General features: G+C 36.8%; 1 protein-coding gene across 1 annotated transcript in view; it reads right to left on the minus strand.

Moving 5' to 3' along the window:
* The window catches only part of USH2A (usherin), a 390721-nt gene that overhangs the window by 118912 nt on the left and 247342 nt on the right, over window positions 1–24467 (minus strand). Inside the window, exons 38-40 of the mRNA XM_074166292.1 lie at window positions 18044–18194; window positions 17729–17871; window positions 8760–9388 (exon numbers count right to left, since the gene is read on the minus strand). Coding sequence (XP_074022393.1) covers window positions 8760–9388; window positions 17729–17871; window positions 18044–18194 — 923 coding nt within the window. The remainder of the gene's footprint in view (window positions 1–8759; window positions 9389–17728; window positions 17872–18043; window positions 18195–24467) is intronic.

Here is a 24467-nt window from a genome sequence, read left to right on the forward strand (position 1 = left end):
TGATTTATAAAACGATTTTTAAAGGACCCTTGGGAATTAGGAAATGTTATATCCTATGTACAGAAGGACCTCTTAGGCAGTCAGACTTGTAAGAAACCTGGCAGCAAAGTACTGGAGAAAGCTGAAGGATTTTGATAACAGAATCTGGAATACTATTAAACAGAGAATTAGAAACAGGGTGATCTTGAGTAAAGACAGCACAAACAAGATTATTGGTGCCCACATAGGAAAGCCTTAGCTCTGGCTAATTATCAAATGCTGTATTCAGGTTTCTGTCACTTCTGGCCCCAAATCACGATCAAACAAATAAAGAAAATACTATTGATAAAACAATGCAAAATTTCACACGAGGTAGGAATCAATTCTGCACCATTCTCACAGACATTGAGCAAAGCTCTCATTTTGAAGTAGTTCATGTGACCTAGCCAGAAGCTTAGGAAGCAGAGAAGAATGGATGATTAGTACAGACAACAGAAAATGTTGTTTTCAAGTGCAGGTAGAAAGCATTCAGGTCAGTTAACTTCAGGTAAAATTTCCAATCCCAATGCTTTTTGTTGTTACCATCCTGCACACACTGGATGCGTTGTATATGTCACAGAAAGAGCGGAGTGTGCATGGTTCACTTTTATTTTCAGGGACATTTCTTTGACGTTGCTGGAAAAAGCACAGAAGACTTTAAGGTCTGACACACTACAGCAAGACACCCATTTCTGCAACCATGATTATGTTATAATTTTTAAGGTGTAGCATCTATCCTGAAATTCTGCCTCAGTGAAGTGTGACTAAATATATTCAAGGTCTTTTTTAGGAATATTAATAAAGTAAATCTGTCATTATCAGTGAAAAAAAACCTCTTGTTGCTTAATGCAAGGTGGCTTCTAATAAAAGAACTATATGTCAAATGCTTTGGAAAATTCCTGTTACTACCCTCTCAGAAGAGAAAATTGTTTAAAAATGTTCACTTTGTACCAAATCTTGTGTTATTTCCTGGAAGAGAGGAGGAGTTGTTTTTAAATTACCTTACATTTTAGATGTCTAACTTTTATGTCTAAAACCACAAAAATACTCTAACAGAACTTGCACATATCCTGTAACCCCTTCACAGAAAGGAACAGATTAATAACATGAGCAGGAGAAGAGATGCTGCTCCAGTACTTCAGCTACTGGGTTTTATAGAGCATGTGCTGGTAAAACGTGAAGAAAATTCCCAGGTGTTACTTCACATCACTTGTTGTGCACTACCAGATAAAATACCTCATACTTTACATAATGTAGTTGCTTTTTAGAGCTTACATTGGGAAATGTCTCAATTTTTTTTTTTGTTTTTTTTTTTTTTCTTAAAAGAATTGAAAACCAGGCTATACAAAAAGAATATTCAGTCAGCAGCACATTACAGAATTCAACTTAGTCTGAGCATAGATATCTCATACAAAGATATGTAGATCAGTTATCATTTTTGCTATTATTTTTTTCAACTAGATAAAGGGATGACCAAGGATACCCACAGTCATTGCTGTGTCACTTGACCTGCTTTGAATTACATACGTTGCCTGGGAATGAGAGGACATACAGTCTCTGACAAACTTTTCTTGTCAAGAGGCAAGGGACTGCCTGACCCACACAGCATAAATTAAGGTGATGGAACCAGCCTGGTTAACACACGTGGCACTACTGGACCTCTTCTGCACTTTGACATGCCAAGGTTTGAGGTAAGAGCTTGGCAATGCATGAAAGCAAGAAAGCTCACTAGACAGGCTGTGTTGGAAGCAGTAACAGTTTGTTCATTGATTTGAAGCTCAGCACTGAGACCATGAAAGAGGATGCCCATGAGGAAGAGAGAATAAGGTAACTACTGGGAGAGATTAACTGATTCAATGTAATGACTCTGGAAGCTGTCATTTAAAGATCAAAGCACCTTATTTTCTCCACCACAAAATTTAAAGAGACAGAAATTAGCCATTTTCCCCCCATTAAACAGTTATAACCTTGGAAATCTTTTTTTCCTTTTTTTTTTCTTTTTTTTTTTTTTTGACAGCAGTTGGAACCCTGCAATTTAATTCTGAGCTATGTGAAGAGAGGCATTGGCACACGGGTAACCATGTTACTAGTTCAGGTCTGGCTTCAACAGTTAGCTTTTAAATCAGCGTGTTTGGCTTCGTTTTACTCTCATTTCTCCTAGCTACTGCTTGTAACATCTACAAACAGAGTGTAATAAATACACTACTGAGAGCTTTTCACTGTTGGCCTCAAAGCACGTTGTAAGTCTCAAATTGCAAGTAATATTATTCCACTTTTACAGTTGAAAAGACTAAATCCCAGACTAAGTCACGTATCAGAAAGAAGCAAAACTGAAAACAAAGACCAGCTACCCTAATTCTGCATTCTAGCCACTGGACTATAGTCCTCTGCCAACCCCCTAGCCCCCCTAAAAGTAGTTTGGAGATGAATTTCTTCACGAGTTCTTATCTGTCTTAACAGAAATTATAGTGGGATTCAATCAAAAGCCAGTATCACACCAGAAAAACAAGTCCTGACAGAGGTCACTGATAATTATTCTCATACACTTTTGCACATGAATTCATCCAACTGAAGTTGGCACTACCACAGAACAATGGCATTATCAAGTTCGCAGTAACAGATCACTACTACAAAAACTTCTAGAAGCACTTTGCTTGAGTAGTGGAAAACCAGAAAGAACATTTATTTATGATCCTAAACACCTACTACAGTAAAATGTTTAAGCTATATCAAAGACAGGGGGATAATGCTGATGAAACCCTGATTAGTTCACCTTACTGTATGATCTGTACCAAATCAGCAAGCCGTGCAAGAAATCAGAGTCCTAAAATGTGGAAAACCTCTAGTGTGCAAGTTAAGGTTGTTCCTATGGGTGTTGGAGTATCCTAAGTCACTCAAGCAGCACTTATGTGGCAAATAAACCAAGGTCTCACTGACCTTAGCAGCATTACAAGGCAATCTTCACACAGGGATTGATCGCTCCTAAACAATTTTCCCAATGCACCAGGCATACCTGCATAAAACTGGAAGTGTGGTGAATAAAGTCCAAACTCTTTTCTTTTCCCCAGTGAGAAACTGCTATGTGTACTTACTGCATCTCCCTTTAGCGCACAAGGCCTAGCTACCAGGGTTGATGGTATTCTCAAAATCATGTTCTTAGGCAACTGCAGTCTGAAGCATTTTGAGAATGAAGTAGCAACAGGCAGTTTTAACCCGGCAGAGAGGAAGGGTCTTCACAGGCTCATTCTTTACCACACAGTGATCTGCAGAGGTAAAACACTGAATGATCACCTCTCTTAGTCACCTACTTCAGTGACCATGGAGTCCTGAAGTAGGTGACTAGAAGATTCTGTGATTCTGATTACCATTACATCCAACGATCTGTAACCAGAAGCAACTTCAAAGGACAGAAAACATTAATGTGTGAGACAAAAAACAAGTCCAGAACATGTGCCTATAACTGTAACTCCATAGGAAGTGGAAAATGGATAAAGTAAACACATTCTTTTTCATGGATGATACTCAAACTGTAACTACAGGGTATATTGCTTTAAATGTGTCAGTGATATCCATAATCATTCTCCTGCATACTTTAGTCCCAGCCTATTCACAGAACAACAGGCATTTAGCAGTCCACTGTCCAGTTTCTGGGCTAATGAAGAACAGAAGACAACTATAAAAACAGAGCCCTGTTTATTTGTGTTTGCTCATGTGTTTGCATATGCAAATTACTAGTAAATTTGAGAAATAGCTACTAGAAAAGTTTATCACTCTGTAGCAATAAATTATAATCTTCTGCAAAGAAAGAGTGCAGACTGCAACTCTTGAAGATCCTGTGGACAGCAAATTGATGACATCATTCAATCTGTAGGGTGGAATACCAGCTTTCTGCTGCAGCTTCTTCTATACATGGAAAAGTATGGCACGTGAACTACAACTCAAGGGAGTTAAGGGTAACAACAAGCATGAATGACAATGGAATTAAAAAGCCTACAACTCTTCCTCAGTCAGAGAAGTCATGAGGAAATACTTATGAAAGAGAAATAATCCATGGGAAATCAATGACATGATTGGAAATCAATATGCAAAAAAAAGAAATTAAAAAGAATGACAGTTTAGTACTACAGAATCACCACAGCCCTTTATTTCTATCAGGCAACATATGTAACATACATTAAGAGAGAATTCAATGAAATCATCACAATTTTTTATTTTTCTCATTTTGCGTTTTGTATCTAATCAAATTGCAGGAAGTTTTTGTAACCGATGTTATCATGAAGGAACAGCATGTCACAAGAACTATATGTCAATGAGGTACTTATTTCATCTATCCAGGATAAAACCATTCTCTTATAACCTAGCTAAGCACCAAAAAGAAAAAAAAATCCTTTCCCCTTGAGAGAAACATCAGGATTATACACAGCTCAAGCCAACTTCTACCTTGAGAAAAAAGTTACACAAAGAATGACAGGAAATGACTGCAGCTTCTTATCTATCGGAGATCCAGTTGGTCGCCCTGATCAGCAAGGAAGAACAATACAGGCAAACATGTGACAGCAATCTCCAGTTAAGCCAATAATCAAGACTGCAGCTATCTTTCCCAGGTCAAAGCCCTCAAGGGAGAACCACAGCAGTGAGAGGGAAGTCTTCCTATCAAAAGTTAAATGGCCAGAGTTGGAGAATTTGCATACTACAGTTAATTTAGTTCAGCATATCCAGACACATAATGCTTTTCCTACACAAAGAACTCCTTTAAATAATTATTCATTGTGTAAACCAGCCTCTTTCTCAAGCCAGTCAACCTAGCTATGTTCCCGAATGTCATATCAGTGTGAAGTGTGAGATTGAAGCAGCACAGCAATTGCAACCCTCACAAGAAAAGGAAACAATTTCTTTTATACATCTGTACATTAGGGTATAGCAAATCTTGTGTAACAGGGATAATGTTCATGGCATTGGCATATACTAAATAAACGGTTTTGCAGTTGCTGAATACCTCCACTTCACTTTGGCATTCAATCAGCCACAAAAGCAGTTTATAGCGCAGTATACTCCGCTACCATGAACATTATCAATTCAGCAAATATTAAAAAATATCATGCAGGTGTCACAGAAATGGGTACTTAAAAAATTATCGACAGCTTTACACTTTCTGTTGCACAAAAGAAAGCAAGCTAAATGTTATGGAGAGATATTGGTTCATTCTGATTAAAATTAAATGTTAAGGGAGCACATACACATCAGAAGTGTTTATGCCAAGAGTGACCTGCTGTGCTGATATTTTCCTCCTTGCAGAGTGAAAGCTTTGGTCTATGAAAATAAGCTGTATACTCAAGTGAGTACTATCCTGGAGCACTTTGAATTCTCCACATCTCAAATCATTTATATTGATTCTATGACTAAATAAAGGAATGGAAATATGTTTCTCTTTTTTTGTAAATTCTCTCTATCTTCAGTAGAAGTAAATATTTGCACTCATGGTTTAGGGATTGGTTGCACTGACAGCTGAAAGCCTCTATTGATTTGCAACCGTGGCTTGGTAAAAGACCCTCTCGCTAATCTTTCCCAGTGCCCTTCCAATACTTTCCATCCTAACCTGGGAGGACAGCTCTCTAGGGCAAGGGGTAATTAAAATCTCCCTCCCAAAGAGACAGTTTTTTTTCCAGTCTCTCCTTAAGAGTTACCACCATAGACACTGAGTAAGATGAGAGCACTGTATAGCACAAGCAGATTCCATAAATTTGATTTGAAGACTACATAGGTAATATATGCACTGCAAGTATGGTGATCTTGACCTGCTCAGGGGGGAAGTATGCTTTTCCAGGACTCTCGTCAGAGTTTGAAAGCACCGATGTAAAGCAATCCCAAACCAGATCCATTCTATTCCCATACAGGAAAACTTTTCAAGCACTAAGTGGCAATCCTTGCACAACACTTCACAGCTGTTCTGCCTGTGCAACTTCTGGGGTGAAGGGACGTAAGGGGTTTGCGAAGCAGCTATTCAGATCAACACCCTAGTTTCAAAGAGCAAGGCAAAAAACCCAAATGTTTTTAAACCAGGTGCTACCTTGTTCTTCTTGTATTCTCCTAGTACAGAACGTTCACACAGGCCACAAGACAGCCTCAGCGCTACAGCACAGCCCACTGGGTGGTTTCAGAGTCTTACTACTCTGATGTGAACTTGCCATAAAATTGCAGAGAAGGGAACAACACCACCACCACTAGTGAGCCAACCTATTCGGCAGACCTGCAAGAAGATAAACAAGATGAAATCCCAGTGACTTCCTCTGGTGCTCCCATCTGCAAACAAGCAGAAGGTGAGAAAAACACTAGGTGCAGCAAGCCTTGTCCATAATTTTTTCAGTGATGACATGCAATGAACTCTTCTGCAACTACAACTTTATTTCATTTTTTAAAGATATAAGAAATAATAATAAAAAAGTAATAAAAGTTTAAAAAGCTGTCTTGGAGAAGTAAGAGAAATTTTAAGATTTCTAAGAAGTCTTAGAATCTTAGAAATCAGAAGCACAGTAACGGCTCAGACATGGAATACCCTCTGCACAGTACACTGAACTGTACTAAGTATTCCCAACTCTCCTCCAATTATGATGACTATCAAATTAAACAACACAAAGTAAAATATAATACTAGATAAATTAGAAGAATTTATGCCCCTATCAGCAAAGGATACCAATACTCTGTACAATGAGAGAGAGAATTTTTGCTGAAGGACAGATACTCAGAAGAGAGTATGTTTGGAAAGGCCTATACATAAGTCACTTTTCTAAATTAAGTCCCGCCACCTTTAATTATTTTGAACCTAAATATTTAAAATCAAGAAAAATTACTAGTAAAGCTGAGTCATGGAAATAAAAATACCCAGGCTTCAATATCCTGAACAGTAATTAGTCTTAACAGACCAAACAAATATGTGTCTCCAGGTGGAAAAAAACAAGCCTGAGACTAAAAGATCAGCAGTGACACAAAATATGACCACCGCTCATACAGAAGGTCATACAATGTAGACATTAAAGGGCTTTAAAAGCTTTGAATGTTAATGATAGACTGGGGAAGAAGAAGGAAAAAAAGCATTTGAACACTTTGGCAAGAAAAGAAAACAAATTTTAAAAGTATTGTTGTACATTGTTATATTGAAATGAAATTATTAAAGAGTGAAGACTGATTTCAGGACAAAAAAATGATCAAACTGATTTCAAGTACTGGTAAATTACTTAGTCTTGGAGCTGAGCAAAAGACAATAAAATTACAACTAAGCATACACCTCTGATGTCAAGAAAGGAGATCTAGTAAAGAACGACAAAACCTCTGATAACTCACAGGCTTTTAAAATAAGGATTGGGTGTTGACTGCACTTGGAGAAAGAAAAAATATGGGTAAGATATAAAATTATTATGCCCTTATCACATTAACTGAAGCATTAAAGGTTGCAGTGACTTCTTTGTGCTCAGTTGAAGGCAATGTGTAAAAGCTCATGCAATAAAATGTGGACATGTGTGTAAGCATACCATTGAACTAGGGCTACTGTTTACTCAGAATTGCTGCTTCTGGTAAATCCATGAAAAATGCTTTACTATAAACCATGGTGGATAGTAAGATATATCTAGAGAAGCACAGAGGGCAGAGTCCTGGAAGTAGATAGCCCAAATCTTCAATAAGCAGTCTGGCAATTCATCACAATTACTAGTGGTCAATCATTATTAATTCTTACAGTAACCATTGTATCCATACTGAACTCATTTGCTATTAACGTAGAGGTAAAAAGCAATTCCTTAGACATTAAAACATAATTTTAAAAGCTCATTATTTTTTTGTCTAATGGTGAATAGCTTTTTTCATAGCTTAAAATTATGTGTGAATAAAGGAAAAAAATCAGCATTGGTTTACTGCTTAAATTCACACCCTCAAACTATCTAGACTGTATTGGTAAAACCACTCTGTTTACCTTTTGAAAATACAATGTATACCAAAAATAATAAATCTAACAGATGAACTTCAATCTTATGCAAATGTCCTTTGTTTTGTGCTCTGGTGAGCAAGCTACTGTACCAATACTTTTGGCATTAGTACAAGACTGAATCCATGGAAGCATGTGTGTATTTACACAAAAGAGGCTTCTAAGCTACAAAAATCCCTCTTGTTTGGTTACACTAATTTCCCTTGAATGAAGTTTGTATGCAAGCCAAAACAATGGTAGTTATCCTGTCCTCTAGAGTTCATTCCCAACAGAACGATGTGAATAATTGAAACTTCCTAGGTAGTCTTGTAAGACTCTTCCTTCGTAAATCAGGAGAACCACAATGCTATCTTTTTTTTTTTTTTATTAGCTATTTTTAAAAAAGCTGATAATTATATACAAGATTTAATTACATAAAAAAATCTTTTACTTCCTAGCATCCTAATGCAGTTTTGAAATTTTGGATAAGGCAGTAAGTTATTTTCTGATCTGATTAGGGATTTAAAAAGAAGCATTCAAGTTTAATATTGAAAATACATCTATTGAGTAAGGAAGAAAATGAACTGGAATATAATGCCAAAGGCTTGCGTAAAGGAAAAAAATGGAAAGGAATCTAATGCTTTTGAGCCAAAGGACAGACACTAATTATTCAACTACCCCTGCAGCAAGGAAATCTATTGCCTCAGCCAGTAGATGACTCTCTTAAATACACAGTTGCTACAAGGAAAACATGTTAAAGCCAGGAGACAATAAGAATTATTCCTACCTTAACTGAATACGGTCCCAACACTTCTGCATCAGGTGGCTGAACACCAGCAGGTCTTGATGGTCTAGTGGTAACTTCTGACCACGCACTGCTGTTTGTGCCTCCCTGAAGAGTGCTCATCAGCATCCTGTATTCAAATTTCTGCCAAGGGCTCAGAGCAGTACTCTGGTCAATGTAGCTCATGGACTGATTGAAAGGGAGAGTCACCACAGTTGATATTTGTTCTGTTCCTTTCACCCTCCTTTCTATTGTAACATTTTCCACCAAACCATTTGAGCGAGCAGGTGGCTGCCAGGATACAACCACAGAAGTTGGAGTATCAGAATACAGCTCTGGAGCAGGAATATCCTCAGGTGCATCTGGAAGAGTCTTTATTTCTAGGGTCTTGGGTGAAAGAGAGCATCCTTTAGAAGTGCATCCTTCTACCTGAAACACATAGACAGTGTAAGGATGCAAGTCTTCTACAGTGCAATTAGATCTAGTTCCTGTCACTGTAGCATGTGGTTGGCCATTTTGGAAAATATTATAATGTGTGATAACGCCATTGGGCTTTAAAGGATGCTGCCAGGTGATGCTTGCTGCCCTTGATGTAACATTCAAAAGAAGTGGTGGATCTAAAGGTCCAGGTCCTGTAACAGAAAAAAAAAAAAAAAAAAAAAGGAAAGGAAAATTACTAGTAGTCTGAGATTTGTAAAAGTCACCATTAGCAAGCAGTACTCATCAAATGAGGCTCAAAATGACAAAAGAAGTTCAGATCTACTAATCAGCCTATTCCTTCAGAAACCGTAGGCCCAGCTATTCAAGGGATGAATATCACGCTCTTCTCAAAGGCAAGCTGCTCTGTAAGTACATCTTCCCTCCTCCCAACCTTCCTCCCTCCTCCTCTGCATCTTTTTTCCTCTTGTGTCTCAAAAGTGTCCTATCAATGCCATTAGCATGTGGAGAAAGTGTATGACTAAGTATCAATACAGATCTGCAGTTCTAGCTTTTGTTGATATTTTTCTAGAGCGCTAGCTACTAATTGCAACCAATGGCACAGGCATAACAAAGCTGCATATTTTACAGCTCAGTAAACTCCTACTGCATCTCTCATTATATATTCAATATTTTACTTCATTCTATTTATAATTCTAATCCATTTTTTGCAATTTATCTACTCCCTGTTAATATTATAGGTGATTTTTTACTGCGACTGTGACAGAAGCTGCCGATTTAGCTCTTTCACCTACTGATAAATAAACAATGCACAGATCTGACCTTTAGGTTAACAGGTTTTATGCTTGCTCCACTCAGCACTCTAACTGATTCAATTATCATAAAGGTTCAGGAGCTTCCATGAATACTGAAAAAGACCGACCATATGCCTGCATAGGTGTTGTGGAACAGCAAATACTCTGCAGCCCTCCAGAGAAATTCCTTAATTGTAAATAATTTCACCATGCGACACAATCAAGTCACCTTGAATGCAAAACCCTCAGCCTGTGGAGGCAAAGTGTTATTTAAGCTTTACTGGGCTGCGTTAAATTCTGCAATTTGAAGGGCTGTTAAGTTTTTCAATTGAAATTTCATTTAAAATGCAGGTGCTTTTTATTATATTGAGGCTTTACTGCTCTCTAGGTACAAGCAAGAACATGGTGCAATAACACAAATCTGGCTCAATCACTGATCAGTAACAGCTGTAATTCCAGAACATTTAGCATTCTTATAAACCACGTCCTGAAATCTATAAATTGCTACAGCAGATCAAGAAAATACTATATTCCCTCCTATTCTGCCCATAGCAATTTTGACATTTATGAGATTTTTCTGTGAACATTACATTTTATTGAAATCTTAAAAAAAGATATACTAGGATTTAGTAATTGTTTAAAATAGCTTTAGATTTGGGGATTGGGGAGGGGGGCTAAGTTTCAGATGCTACGGGGTTGAGAATTTAAAATTCATTAGTGATGGTGGGTGTGTTAAGACTCCAGGACACACGACTTATAGCGTATGCTGAATTCCACGGTAGTCAACAACACCATCGTTTAATCTCTACTGAAGCAGTATGCTGCCCAAACCACAAGGAACAGTATCTCCATAGGAAGAATAATTTATTTCATTAGAAGTTAAATAATTTCTGATAATTTTTAAATGAAAAGAGAAAGAGAGAGAGGGGGGAAAAAAAGGAACCCTAGAAAACAAATCCAGCACAATGAGTGTCTCCTCCTACAGTTTAGAATGACAGCTGACACAGTCAGAAGTCCCAATTTTCCTCTTACATACAGAGAGAAGTAAATCAGGATTATTCCACTGATGTCTGTGGAAACAGTGATGTAAAATTGGGATAGCAAGCTTTTGCTTTTTTTTCTTTTAAAATTGAAAAAGTAACAATGTTTTTTTTCTTTCATTATATGATGCATCACAAAGCAACTCCATAAAACTTATTCGTATCACATACCCTGTTCTACTCAGTAATAATAAGGATGGAGTTCTATATTTAATGTTTTTGCACTCAAGGATTAATTTAGATCTCCGAATTTACAAGTATAAAAGATGTTCTGTTGTAAAGAGCAATTTAATTCTATTTGCATGTACTCTTGGGCAAAATCAATTAGGCCATAAGCTGGAAAAAAATTTAGTCCATTATCTAGACTTCACTGAAAGATGGAAAGGTGGAGGTGTAAGCCTGAATTAGATGTATATTCTGTAAACCAAAATTTTTTCTGGGTGGAGGGGGAAAGAGGAAAATTTGCATTGGAATCGAAGACCTTGAAAATAAGTTGCTGCAAATTCTAGTTTAATGGGGGAGGGGAGTTGGAAGTTATATATTTACCACTGAGCTACTAACTTGCATTTTATCTAATTATACCTCATAAATAAGCTATCACACTGTGAGCTTCTGCAGGAGGAAAAAACAAAACCAAACCAAACCCAACCCCAAACATCAAGCAGTTTGTTGTGAGGGAACAGATAAGCCTTTTTATTCCTACTGAATAAGTTGCTGGCATTACAGGTGAAACATTCATGGTAATTAGTTCAACCTGTGTTTCAACCCCCCCAGAGTTTAGACATATTCCTTAAGGACAATCTGTAATGTATGGGAGGAGCTGTCAAACTTAAACTTTGAGTCCCCCTAGTCCCTCTCCCTTCCCTCAAAAAAGCATATTTTGGTAGCTAGCATACCTACCCACACATTCCCTACTGCCCTTTTAAAAGAGAGACTTTTAAGACTCTCTGAGTTCAAACAAGACGTTTGAGAGATGCTTAATTGGCCCCACTGGATGGGAAAGCATTAAATCCTGGTCCCCAACACTCATTCGGTGTAGCTTCTTTTTAAATGGCAAGCAGAATCATCTAATTCTATATACAAATCAACTAGCACGATACTGCTTGGTTGAAAGGGTCACCACAATTATGTAAAACATGAGTATTAACTATAATTGGGATAGTTTGCTAATACAATAAAAAGCTCTGAACATGAGAAAAGTTATGCTCACAGCAGTAGCTATCACTTTCTAAAGTAAGAATTCATGGATGAAATGACATGAAAAAGATGGTTATAAAATTTTAATGGAATGATAAAAGGCAAAAGTCAGCCTCTCAGCTGAATTCTTAAAATCCCTATATATCACAATCAGCTCCTTAACTGTAAAATCAATGTGGAGTATAACATGTTGTCAATGTGGTTGTCACTGGAGGGAAGACTGCAAAGTATGACAGCTACACAGCTCAGCCTGACAAGGATGAAAATAAAATCATAAAGCTTTTTACATGGACGTAATTGTTTATAGAAGTAACTACTGAGCATCGGAACAGTGGGCATTTTTTTCCCTTAAGATTCTTAGTTCGTATTTCAAACCATTTCATTACAGTATTAATACTAGAAGATAGTTTCATTTTGGCAAATGAAATTATCTTTTATGGCAGGCTATTTTGCTCATCTGCTTCAAAAGTTCAGACTTGACTTAAAATGAAGGCACAAAATTGTCATTAATCCTTTTTAATTCCCTGACTAGAACCACACATTTGTTTACTTATTGTACTGACTGAGGGAGCAAGGAACTATGCTCTTATGGATGTGTTTTGGGGTAATCTATATTTTCATTAATATATTGAGACATGTACCTGGACTACTACCCTTTAAAGCTAACGAGAAATAACTGATTTGCTGGGAAACTCTCACTAAGCAGAGTAGAAATTTTGTGCCTTTTATTCTTGAATCATTTACTCTTTTCAGGAACATGGACAATGAAATTATACATACTAACAAAATGTGGTGTCTTTCATATACTACTGGCTGTATCCAGCAGAAAATCCAAATTGTGTAGCTCTGGGCACAAGGGACCACAGGAATCTTTTATCACATCAGATCACAGAAATCAAAAGTCATTAGGCTGTTCATACAATGATATGCAGTCCATATGAACCCCTTCAGATACGTATTAAGAGCTGTCTTCAGAGTATTCAGACTTTTTGCCCTCTGCTGCTCTACTGCACATTTGTTCCAGAACCTCAGCCTACCAGTTAAGAAACTTCCTCTAATTCCTAACCTATAAGCATGCACGGGCAGCTTCTACTATTTATCATATGACCATTGTATCATATCTGCCATGATACTACTTCAGCTTAATTTGTTTTTCTGCCCATTTGCTATTCACCCTGTCATGTATTTCACATGACTTTCTCTCCCCTCACCAGGTTTTGTCTTCTCTTGCTTCCGTTTCCATTTATCTTTCTTGAGCACAGGTGACCACATTCACATCAGCTAACTATGGATTAGTTTATATGCCTAAATTATATGGACCTAACTTACATAGCTAAAGTAGGAAACTTGTCTTCTCAGACAATGAATGCAATCAGCAGAGATAGAAAGCACTTCCAAAAGCTGAGAACTGCATCATCTACCCTCTTGACCCGCATTGCCTCTCTCTATTGTCTACATAAGGAAGATTTAAGAGAATAGGCCTCCTCATCCTGGAACCAAAGCTTTGTGGTAAGCATGCCAGAGGAGCAGATCATAGTAGTCTATATGATAAGAATAACACTTCCCTGTGTTGTCCAGAAATAGCTCAGTTGGTACATTGCAGGATGTCTCTTTTTGGGTTTTTTATTGCTTTTTTTTCTCTAGCGACTTTCATATGTAATGATCTCAAGTGACTACTGTGTACTTTTGACATTGCTTATAGTAAATAAACATTGGACTGCCCTATAACTTCTTTATACATAAAAGAGATGGACTTGCGTTCACTTATGCAAGAACTAAAAATTAAAAAATTGGACTGCCTGATAGGCAACTCACAAAACCTTCTCTCTCAACTAGTGCAAGCCAAGCACTTATAAAAGGGCTTCAGTAAGGACTCTCCATGCTGGAATCGTACACTGACCCATGGGACTGAAATGTAGCCAATGTAGAGAACGTGCTGGTGACCAAGGTGTCCTGCTGAATGCAACTCACTGGGGCATAGTTACTGGGACATTCAAAAGAAAAGAAAGGAACAGGCAGCTTTTCTCTATAGTAACAATTTTGCTAGCTTAAAAACTGTTCAAATGAAGATGGATTTTCTCAAGCACTAGAAAAAGCACCTTTGTCATTTGGGAACTGTCCCTCTGATCAAAGATTACACTGTGTGGATTGCCACCAGCCAATATAATTTTGTGAATCATAAAGCTACACCCAAAGTACGCAGCAGCTGCCATTGGGCCAGCTTCAGGTAACTGTAACAAACTCCTTTACAGCTCCCTTCTCGGATAGCTCAAAAACTTGCCATAACAAAAGGGAAAGCTTAACTGGTAACTTCTTTTTTTCATTTTATTTCCAAATGCAATGCATGAAATTCTGCTCTCAGTTCAATGATACATACTGACCTCTCAGTTCAGTGGTGATTACATTGCAAGATAGTTATCTTAAATTTACATTCAAGTTACTGAAAGTGAGATTTAATCCAGAAACTTCATCAACTGTTTGTGTTTGTCTGGCAGTAAATAGTCTGACGGTATACTGACCAAGATCACTGGAACAAACATCTTTTATTAACATGTTTAGCGGGTTTTAAAATATTCATAAGATATGTACATTATTGTTATCTGGCACGGGCAGGTTAGACTTGAAAAAATGCATAGAATCAGTTACTAGTGCCACCCTCATGTAAATGGAAATATTTGAAAATTATTTACAGCATTTTTTTCTTGCATTAAAAAATGGCCCAAACCTACTAATCTGCATATTAAGACATTTTATTATCAGATACAACAGATTTTCATGGCAGCATTTTCTAACTTCCTTAATCATTCCTAATATCCTCCTAGTTTACTAAATATTGATCATAAATAAAGTATAACGTACAGGTATATTGTGAAATCATCAGCTTGTATTAGTAGAACTCTATTGACTTTGAAAGTGTATGTGTTGATTTACGTCTATTGCTATCAGGTGTACGTGCACATACACACACTTTTATTTTACTCCTACAGACTTTTTATGCTTTGGGGGAACAAAAAAAGACATCTATTCACTGCATAAAATTCAATGAGAACATGTGTAGACACATATATTTCAATAGAGTACGAGATATGGGAAATTTCGACTATCAAATCGTACTTTAAAAAGTCAAAATCTATTGGTTAGCAGGGCCAGGAATTAAGTGTATTTCTGCAACAAGCTGTCAGTATAGGCAGTTGTATAAGAAACATATTGAAACTTTGACAGAAATACTGCTTATACCCAATTACAATCATTCAATTTTAAGCAATGGAGTTGAATATCCTTTCACAGATGGCAGCCCTCCACAATGACACAAAACCAGAGTCCTTTGTCACCACTGAAAGTTGAGGGCTTTTTTTTGTAAATTACAAGGGTTGTTAGATACTGGGGACACATTAGCATGTATCATTTAGCAGTATTAATGCAAATGGAGGAGGAATTTTAAGGAAAATAATTTTCCCCTTGGAGACATGGAGTTTATTACTGAACTAGAGAAGTTTGTTTTAAGCTAAGGAACAAGATGCAGCTTCATAACTGAAGAGGCAAGTTTTTTGTTAATCTTAAAATATTTTGATTGCGTAAACATTGGCAGAGGCATTATAGTTTTCTTTTCGTGTTCTTAAGTTTCATTTGGTAATGTCTACCTTCCATACTAACATAAGGCATTTTTGCAGCCAGGTTTTACAAAGAGTAGCATTTCATGCTAGTGCAAAAAGACCATCCAAGTTCTATGCAGCAGGTAGCTTCTACATATATGTTCAGGAACACTATATAAGAATGCATGTCCTGTGTGGGCCTTCTGCCTTATCCCTAAGTTCTAAAAAGAGAATTTTAAAATTCTACACTACCACTTTGCACAAAAAATATTTTTTACTTATACTAACAAGTGATGCCTTTTAAATGGACTTCTGTGCTCCTCCTATCTAAAAAGAAACACCACTATGTGAACTATCTGACCAGAGCTAAATAAGCATTGCAATTTGAATGATATAGTCATAGGAGACTGTTTGCATTTAAATTATGAATGCAGACACATTTAATAATACTCTATCCACTTTTGGGAAGAAACAACTACAATAAAGGAATTGAGTCTCAACAAAGATTTTCACAGGTAGAAAACATGTCTCCGGTATGTAAAGACGAAGTTCAGAACTTACTTTTATTAGGTGACTACTTATAGGTAATGTGTTCATAGAAGCATTTATACTTTTGGAGCTTAAATGGATTGATCAGATAAATTTTTGTTGCAAATTATTTGTTTGGCTTCAAAGAAAAATGTTTTACAATTGTAGGAACACGTTTTCTGCCGGGTGTTTTCTTGAGATAGATAGCTATCCAGTTAAAGAAGGGACTAAAATGAAGTTGAGTCACAAGCACTGAATATTTGCTACAATTGCATATGAGCATCAGGTTAAATTTACAGTCTGAAATGCAAATCTCATATCAGTGTTAAATAGAAAGACCAAAAGGCACTTTGGTGTGAAGGCAGAGAAAGCAACATAGTAATGAAACCAGTAATGAAACACCCCCACCCCTGCCTTTTCCTGCTCAGAATGACTTTCTTGTTAAACATGATAGAACAGGAAAAATCTCTTCAGAAAATTCTTAATTTCTCTAAAATTTGGTACAATGGTATCATCCATTACTGATTTTCTTTTTTTAAAAAAGACAGCAAAGAATATATTTGAAAATAACAGATTTTTTCCCTAAAGTGTGCTATTATATATCCTGCTACATTGTAAGACAAAATTAATAGCTCAGTTTCTTAAAAAAAGCTGGATATTGTGTATTTTGTTTATTTAATGTGTACAACAAGCTCATTTTCTCATATGTTTCTGCTTACATATTGTATCAGGTCCAAAATCCTATCACGCCAATTAAAGGCTGTACATATATGCTGATACCTGTTTGTTAACAAATTAACTGTTGAACAAATTATGTGGAGTGAGGCTGCAGAACGTAGAACTATTAAAGAGGAAAATGATGGGACTGGCAATGACAAATTCAATTCCAGACCAGTGGATCACCACTTTGAACTAACAAAGATCACTGGGAATGAAAAGTTCTTTTCAGCTGTGGTATAGCTTAGGTATTCTCAACCCAGAGATAAGATAACTGTCATATACTATTAACTTCAACTTATTTTCTCTGGTATAACTGAAAACAGAATCAAGTCCCTGAATATAAGGGAATACCACTTACAAAGCTGTATGTACCAGTGTATCTTAAACCATATATGAACACATATGCATGGAGGGATATTATATAAAGAAATCAGATACTATTTCACAAAACATATATTTAAATATTCATGTTTTATGAAAATCTAAGACAACAGATCCTTGATCCCTTAGGAGTTATTATTGCAAGTTAATATTCAGGAAAAAATACATTATTGCTATTTAACTGAAAAAGTTTGATAACCAAAAGAAATTATGTGCAACAGCAGCTGAACTGTTATTTATATTTTCTGCTAAAGTGAGTTGAATAAGATTGGACTGCTTACTGTCCTCTGCTGTAGTCATTGAAGTCCAGTTGCTATAAGCATCACCATAACCATTGGAGGCAACCACTCTCATCTCATACTCAGTGTATGGCTGAAGATCTCCAACCCTGTGTTGTAAGGAAGCGGTAGGGCTGGAAAGCAAACTGAAAAGAAAAGCAGCATGAGTTACATCGTTAAACATCCCAGGACCTAAAGAAAGACTAAAACATTACATGTTTTGTAACAAAACCAGCCACCCTAAAGGTGGGCTGTATTCAAGATAATGGGACTTTTCTTGCTCAGCAGTTGATGGTGGCCTTGCTATGGTCTGCGTACTCTAAAATGTCACCAGCAGAATGCCTCCGCCGCATCTGGAGTTGGTATCTGGGTGCGCCTGGGGCATTGTTGCGAACTGGTGTAGACCAGACAACCTGAAGACTGGTCGGAGTGGCAGATGAAAGCCTTGGAGGCATCACACCATCTGGAGCTGTCGAAAAACATGGATGAATTAGAGCAGAGAAAACCATAGAGAACATATGCCGGGTGGAAACAAAATGCTCCATATACTGGAAAAACTGTTCCTCAGGATCAACAGCGATGTTAATATGGTCCATTTAGTTTAACATTTTCACTACTGAACAACTCTCTTTATTTTCATCTTTCCAATAGTTACATGAATATCATGAGTTTGCTAAAAGCAAACCTCCAAACACCAGAAGTAATGCAGAAGCAACATATTCTCTACCACCTGTTCAAATATTATCTACTACTTCTTGTGCCCAGGTCTGCCACCCTGAGAAGTTAAAGAAATGCTCACAGAAACGTTAACCAGCAACAGTAAAATTGATCAGACTTTTTATCATTCAGATAACTTCTCACCCTTATAAATTAATAATAATTTTAAAAGAAAACAGCAGAAATTTTAAGGGAAAAAAGGTCTTTAGGTAGAAATCAAAATAGATTCTCTATCCCACTGTTTTGTTAAGGAAATTAATTTTTATGAAGTCCAGGAACTGCAGATAAAAACCTGTCAGTAATGATACTATCAATGACCTTTAACTGCCGCAAATTTCACTGCACGCAGTAAAAAGAACTATGCCAATTTGCACCCATGAGTTTATGGTTTTGTTTTTTCTTTAAGAAGAAAACAATCTGTTGAAGAAATTTCTGTATATAAACACATCTGGAACTTCTGTATATATGCATGTCTGCAGCCATAGCTCTGTAGCTCTTTTCCAGAGTTAAAACACTGGAAAGTTACTGCTTTTGTCATTTAAACCCTTGTATAATAGTTTTGCTTTTCATGGTCCAGTAGATATCATTTGCTTCTTTCTTTGGTCTTTCCAACAGAAACTTTTTGTTGCTGTTATTTTCTTCCTTCTCTCTACGGGAAAAAAACAGTCTCACAGATCTGTAACTTAAGGTGTAGTTGTAAGTCTCAGGGCATAAGTTGTAAGCTGAGCGAACAGTATTTTACAGTGAGTTTTATGATTTTCATTTACCACCTGTATATGAGGTGGTTACTAAGAGGAAAGTAAGAGATTTTGTTACACTGTCTGACTCATTCTCTCCCTGAAACAGGTGAAAGTATGGCATTGGCTCAGAAAAAAAAAAAAAATATCAGACACAATAGTTTTTATTTATACTGACATATATATACAGAGATATGTGAACTAGCACCTGGCTGTTTTACTCTGATACTTATGACTGGGGAACTTCAAAATTCTTCAGCTCCAGCTCCAAGGTGTATTACATAGCAAGGCACAAGACATGGCTTGCTCCAATCTAGAGACTTGCTCCCTTTTCCCTTAAGTTCAAGGTCTGCCAATTCTTATAAGAATTTTTTACTAAAAGCTGGTTGCTGAGGTACCCAAGTTATTACCAGGTATTTTACTTCTGCAGGTAGCCCTGCAACCCTCTTGTTTTTTTCAGGACAAAATGAAGTAGAACAGGATCTCCAGCTTCTCTCACTCCCTTCCCCTCCTCTCTGTTACCATGTAAAAGACAACATAAATTTTTGGGCTTGAGCCAGCCTGGCTGCCTTTGGATTCTCCCTCCTTCTGCTGTTATCTAGACCTAGGCAACAAGGCACAAGTAAATACCAAGTAAACTTGGAAGTCTTCCTGTTTCCAAATCCAGGAGAAGTCTGAGACTAAGGTAATTCATGGTCTGCAAATACCTTGCCAACACCTTCAAGGCCAATCAAGAGCTTGTAAGCACCTCAACTCAGGAGGAAGAAGATGGCTGATTTAACTTGAACAGCCCCCAACATCCCTCCAGCTGAGCCATCAAAAACAAACATCTGCACACCAACTGCCTCTGTATGTGAATTAAATTTCACTCTCCAAGTAAAATGGAGAACATATATTTATCTCACTTAACATTGTTATGTTTAGCAGCAACATAACTCATGTTGGAGTTAAGTTGTACAATAAAGGGGTTTAAATCTTATGGATGTAAAGTACTCGCAGATAATCAATGAATTATTTTGGCATCCCTTTGGAAAGTGAATCCTGAAGTTGTTAGCAGGCAAACTCAGCCAGCGTGGGAAAGATGGCACAAATAATTTAAAAACTTTTATTAGAGGGTTTTAAACTGTTTCACAAGATGACACTACCATAAAGACTCAATATCCCTTCAAAGCAGAGATTTCATTTAGAATTTAGAAGAGACCTCATTTAGAACTGAACTGCCTGTAGCTTAAAATGCACCAGTTCTTTAAGTACACACAGAAATTCTGTACAGCAAAAAAAAGCTACATCTAAAATTGACTCTAATTACCTGAACTGTAATTTGGCCATGAAGCCAAGGTTCACGTTGTTATTGAGGAGACAGTGTGAGCAACTCACTGAGGAGGCAAAAGCATTAAATTTATTTCCAGTTCTGTCAGGACACATCACCTTTGTCTTTCATTTCTCAATCTGTTAAATGGAGATAATAATACTTATCCTTCTTTGTAAAGCTCTCCGAGATCTACAAAGTAAAAGCTCTGATTAAGTCTTGTGTGTGTATAGTGGTGGTTATTGTAGCGATACAGGAATGTTCATCTAAAAACAAAGATGTAGCTGTCTAAATGTCAATAACAATTCACAGTGCGGGTGTTATTTTAATGGCGTAGGTAATCTCAGCTAAATGTTCAAATCTCTTCTACCAACAAAAGCACAGCACAGGGAAGAGTAGAAAATTTGGACAAATCTCTTCTGTGAAAGTCGACTGACCTGTAGAACAAGCCTAGCCAACTACTTTTAAACCAACATGTTTGAATATACAGCAAATTTATTTAATCTGAAAGGCTTCCTGTAGCTCACAGAGAATGTCCTCAGCTGTGCATTAGCAAGTGTCCTCAGCCATGCACTTCCAAAGGAATGGGGCAGGCGGGCAGGGGGGTACAACAAAGAAATTGTCAAGTCTCTGCTGAGTCATAACGAGAAAGGTGGTCTATTAAACTAATCACACTTTAATCATTAAAACTACAGAGCGTTTCCCCCCCAAAAATGGTAATTCTAAATTGCACACAAAACATCCTGTGACTATTTCAAACACTCCTCATCACCAGTTCTTCAGTGTAACATTTTCCTTAGCTTAACCCTTTTTATCCAATTCATATTCCCGAGAGACTCCTTACTACCCAAGTAATAACTGGCAACCAGTAATAATTCTACTGCGAATTTCTCAACAGAAGAGCCATGTATCTATCAGCTTGATATATCGTCTTTAAGATGCAATGTTGCTCAAAAAGCTCCCCGCAAGCTTTAATATGACCCTCAGGGGGCAACCACTCCACTTGCAGCCTACTGAAACAACATCTAGCCCAGTAAATCCTCACTTAGCAGGGCAGAAAGTCACACTTTGTATAAGAAGAGACTACAAATGCAGAATAAAATATTTAATCAGATGTCAATTTTAATCAAAGAATTAATAAAGAGCCCCACAAAATAATAAACACTGAAGACTGTTTAAAGCTGACAATGATATATTGTATTCCAGACGCTCAGGTAGATGCAGATGAGTCAAGAAGGATCTGATCACTGCTTGGCCACTAATGTGCTGAACAGTCTTTGAAAAGTGTTTCAACTTCTTGCCTCAATTTCCTTATCTTAAAAAACATATACAGGAGTAGTCAGCTTTTTAAGCGTTCGTTTATTTTAGGACAGCAAACATTATGTTAAATGATTGTGCTTAAATGTTTACTCCGTGTTGAAAGCCTATTTTTCTGGGAGGTATCACCTATATTTATCATAAGGATATATCTGAACTTTAAATTTTCTGAAAGTAGAAGACTTTAAGCAGGACTATTAAAAGTGAACTATTAGTAGGACAATAAATTATTATTTAGTTCTAAAAATGTCTGCACTATTAATCTTTAATAAGAGGAAGAAACACCAGTAGAGCTTGATTTGATATCTATCAAATCGGTGTAAACTCACACCAAATTTCAAGTGAAGTGACACCACTTTTAACAGTGATCATATGTATACTGGCCCTGCTGTATCATTAATTTCTGCAGATAGGCAGCTAGAAGAGTTTGGAGCTATGTAAATGTAACTCTATAATTTTCCACATCTGCATGTGTAAAATAGTTAGCACAGATGATGCATTTGCATCTTATCGAGATATTTTTCTTACACAAGTATGCAAATGATAACTGCAGGTATTCAACTGCAGAGAAGGAAAATAGGCTCTCCACAGTTTGTGCCGTAACAGCAAGGAAAAGTTTTAGTCAGACTGCCTTTAGATGAATGTCTCGCTCAGTCATGCCTACTCTCACTCTTTTCCAGGTTCAATTCACAAACCCCATTTCTTTATCTCATTGCAGTGGTTGTTTAGATACTCCTGATTTTCAATTTTAGGTGCCCATACTGAGATCATCTCATTACGGCACTTTTTATGGCAATATGTTCTGCACATTGACATTTGTTTCTCCTGATTTTCCCAGGTATGTCTGTTATCTACTTGGTTGCTCAGTGCAAATAATTCCAGTCATTGCACTATCCATAATTCTCAACATGGCCATGTGGTTTTGTTTCATTTAACCGAAAGACAGGCCATGATGCTGGGCCATATGTCATCACTAGAAGGGCATGCTAGTTATAAACCTTTATCTATCGGCAAAGCAGAAGATTGCTTTTTTTGTTTCTTATCTTCACAGGCTCATTGAAGTTTACTCCAGTTTGGTTTTTAACCCTCTTTTTCCAGTTATCTTTCCTGTTCAGAGTACAGCAAATACACACAACCGGTCATGATTTTTCATTAAAAATATATGTTCAACCATGTTGTTTTCCACCTGCTCAATGCCTAAAGAATGCATAGAGTATTCTTGGATTTTCTTTTAATTTTATAATTTCACTGGTATATGTTTTCAGTTACAGATATATCTCCATCCAATAATACATATACCCTTTATGCAACACACATCCATGGATTTCAGATCTTACAATGTGAAAGGTCCATGGTGGCCCTTCTTGCTTGCCCCTCTCTGGCACATGGGCCTGGGAAGAAAGGAAACTGTGCTATGGGAAAAAAGCAAGTAGTAGTTTAAAGCCACCGTAAACTTCCCAGTATATCCAAACCTCTTCACCTTATGTTCACGAGTTTTTCTTTTCAGAAATATAACATAAACAGGGTACAGAAATATCTTGTCCTCTCTTCATGATCTATCCTGTTCTATATATCTGATCTCTGCTATAACAGTAATTTCATTTGAAAAGGAGTGGCTTTGTAAATATTTTCACTTTAAGCATTAATCTTTAATGTTACTTGTACTTGTAAGGCACAATATTGCTTGGAAAAATGAAAACAAGAAGCTTGAAAAATCTAAAATTTATTTTTATCTGAATTGAGTGTGTAAGCTCCAACTGCAAATTTTCCTCCACTTGCACTATTTGGTATTTCAAGCTGCAAAGTACAATTTTAGTAGTGCCCTGAAAATCAGCTCAGGCTTTACTCCATTACCTACAAACCTGAAGTTTAAGACAATTGTCTTTTGAAATCGCAGAGCAGGCTTACTTATTCTTCATTAATACCGCTTTTGTGAAAAACAAAATCAACCCACCTTTTAATTAACTTTTCTTCATGTACAACCTCAACATCTGCAATTCAGATATGGGTCTCAAGTAAAAATATGTGTAAGAGACACCCTTTTCGTAAGTGTTACATATTACTGAGGTCAACACTATAAAAATGTCTTATAGATTTGTCACCTTTACCTTTATAAAAGAAGTAACCTACCTCATGCTAGATAGAAGTTTATCCGTGTTACTCAGCAAGAACTTTGCTAAACTCTAAAAGCTACAAAAGAATGCCAATAAGCAATTAGCTGAATGATTAATGATTTTAATACCTGTAATAAAGACATTGGATGGAATTTATAACTCCTCAGTGAAACTAATTATTCATCAGACTGTTTAAAAGGATACCCAGCCAATAACTGTCATATCACAAAATTAATTTTTAAAAAAATACTACGAGGAAAACCCATAAGGATTGGTATTAAAAAAATCGGACAGAAACAGATCCTGGGGGTTAATTGTGACTCTGGTTACTGGAAAATGAACCCTCTCTGTGAAGTAGCTTTGAGAAACTCAGATCTGTCTCTTTTTACTTAAGGGAACAGACGTGGTAAGAGCAGAGGGAACAAGATCCTGTCTATCTTCATGCAATGGCTTCAGCTTCCTGCATGAAGCAGCTTTAGAGAGGAATTTCAGGAGACTGGTTTGGTTTGGCTTTTTTTGGAAAGGAAGAAGGTGAAAGAATTTGACAT

Source organism: Numenius arquata, chromosome 2 (genome assembly GCF_964106895.1).
Source record: "Numenius arquata chromosome 2, bNumArq3.hap1.1, whole genome shotgun sequence".
NCBI classification, from domain to species: Eukaryota; Metazoa; Chordata; class Aves; order Charadriiformes; family Scolopacidae; genus Numenius; species Numenius arquata.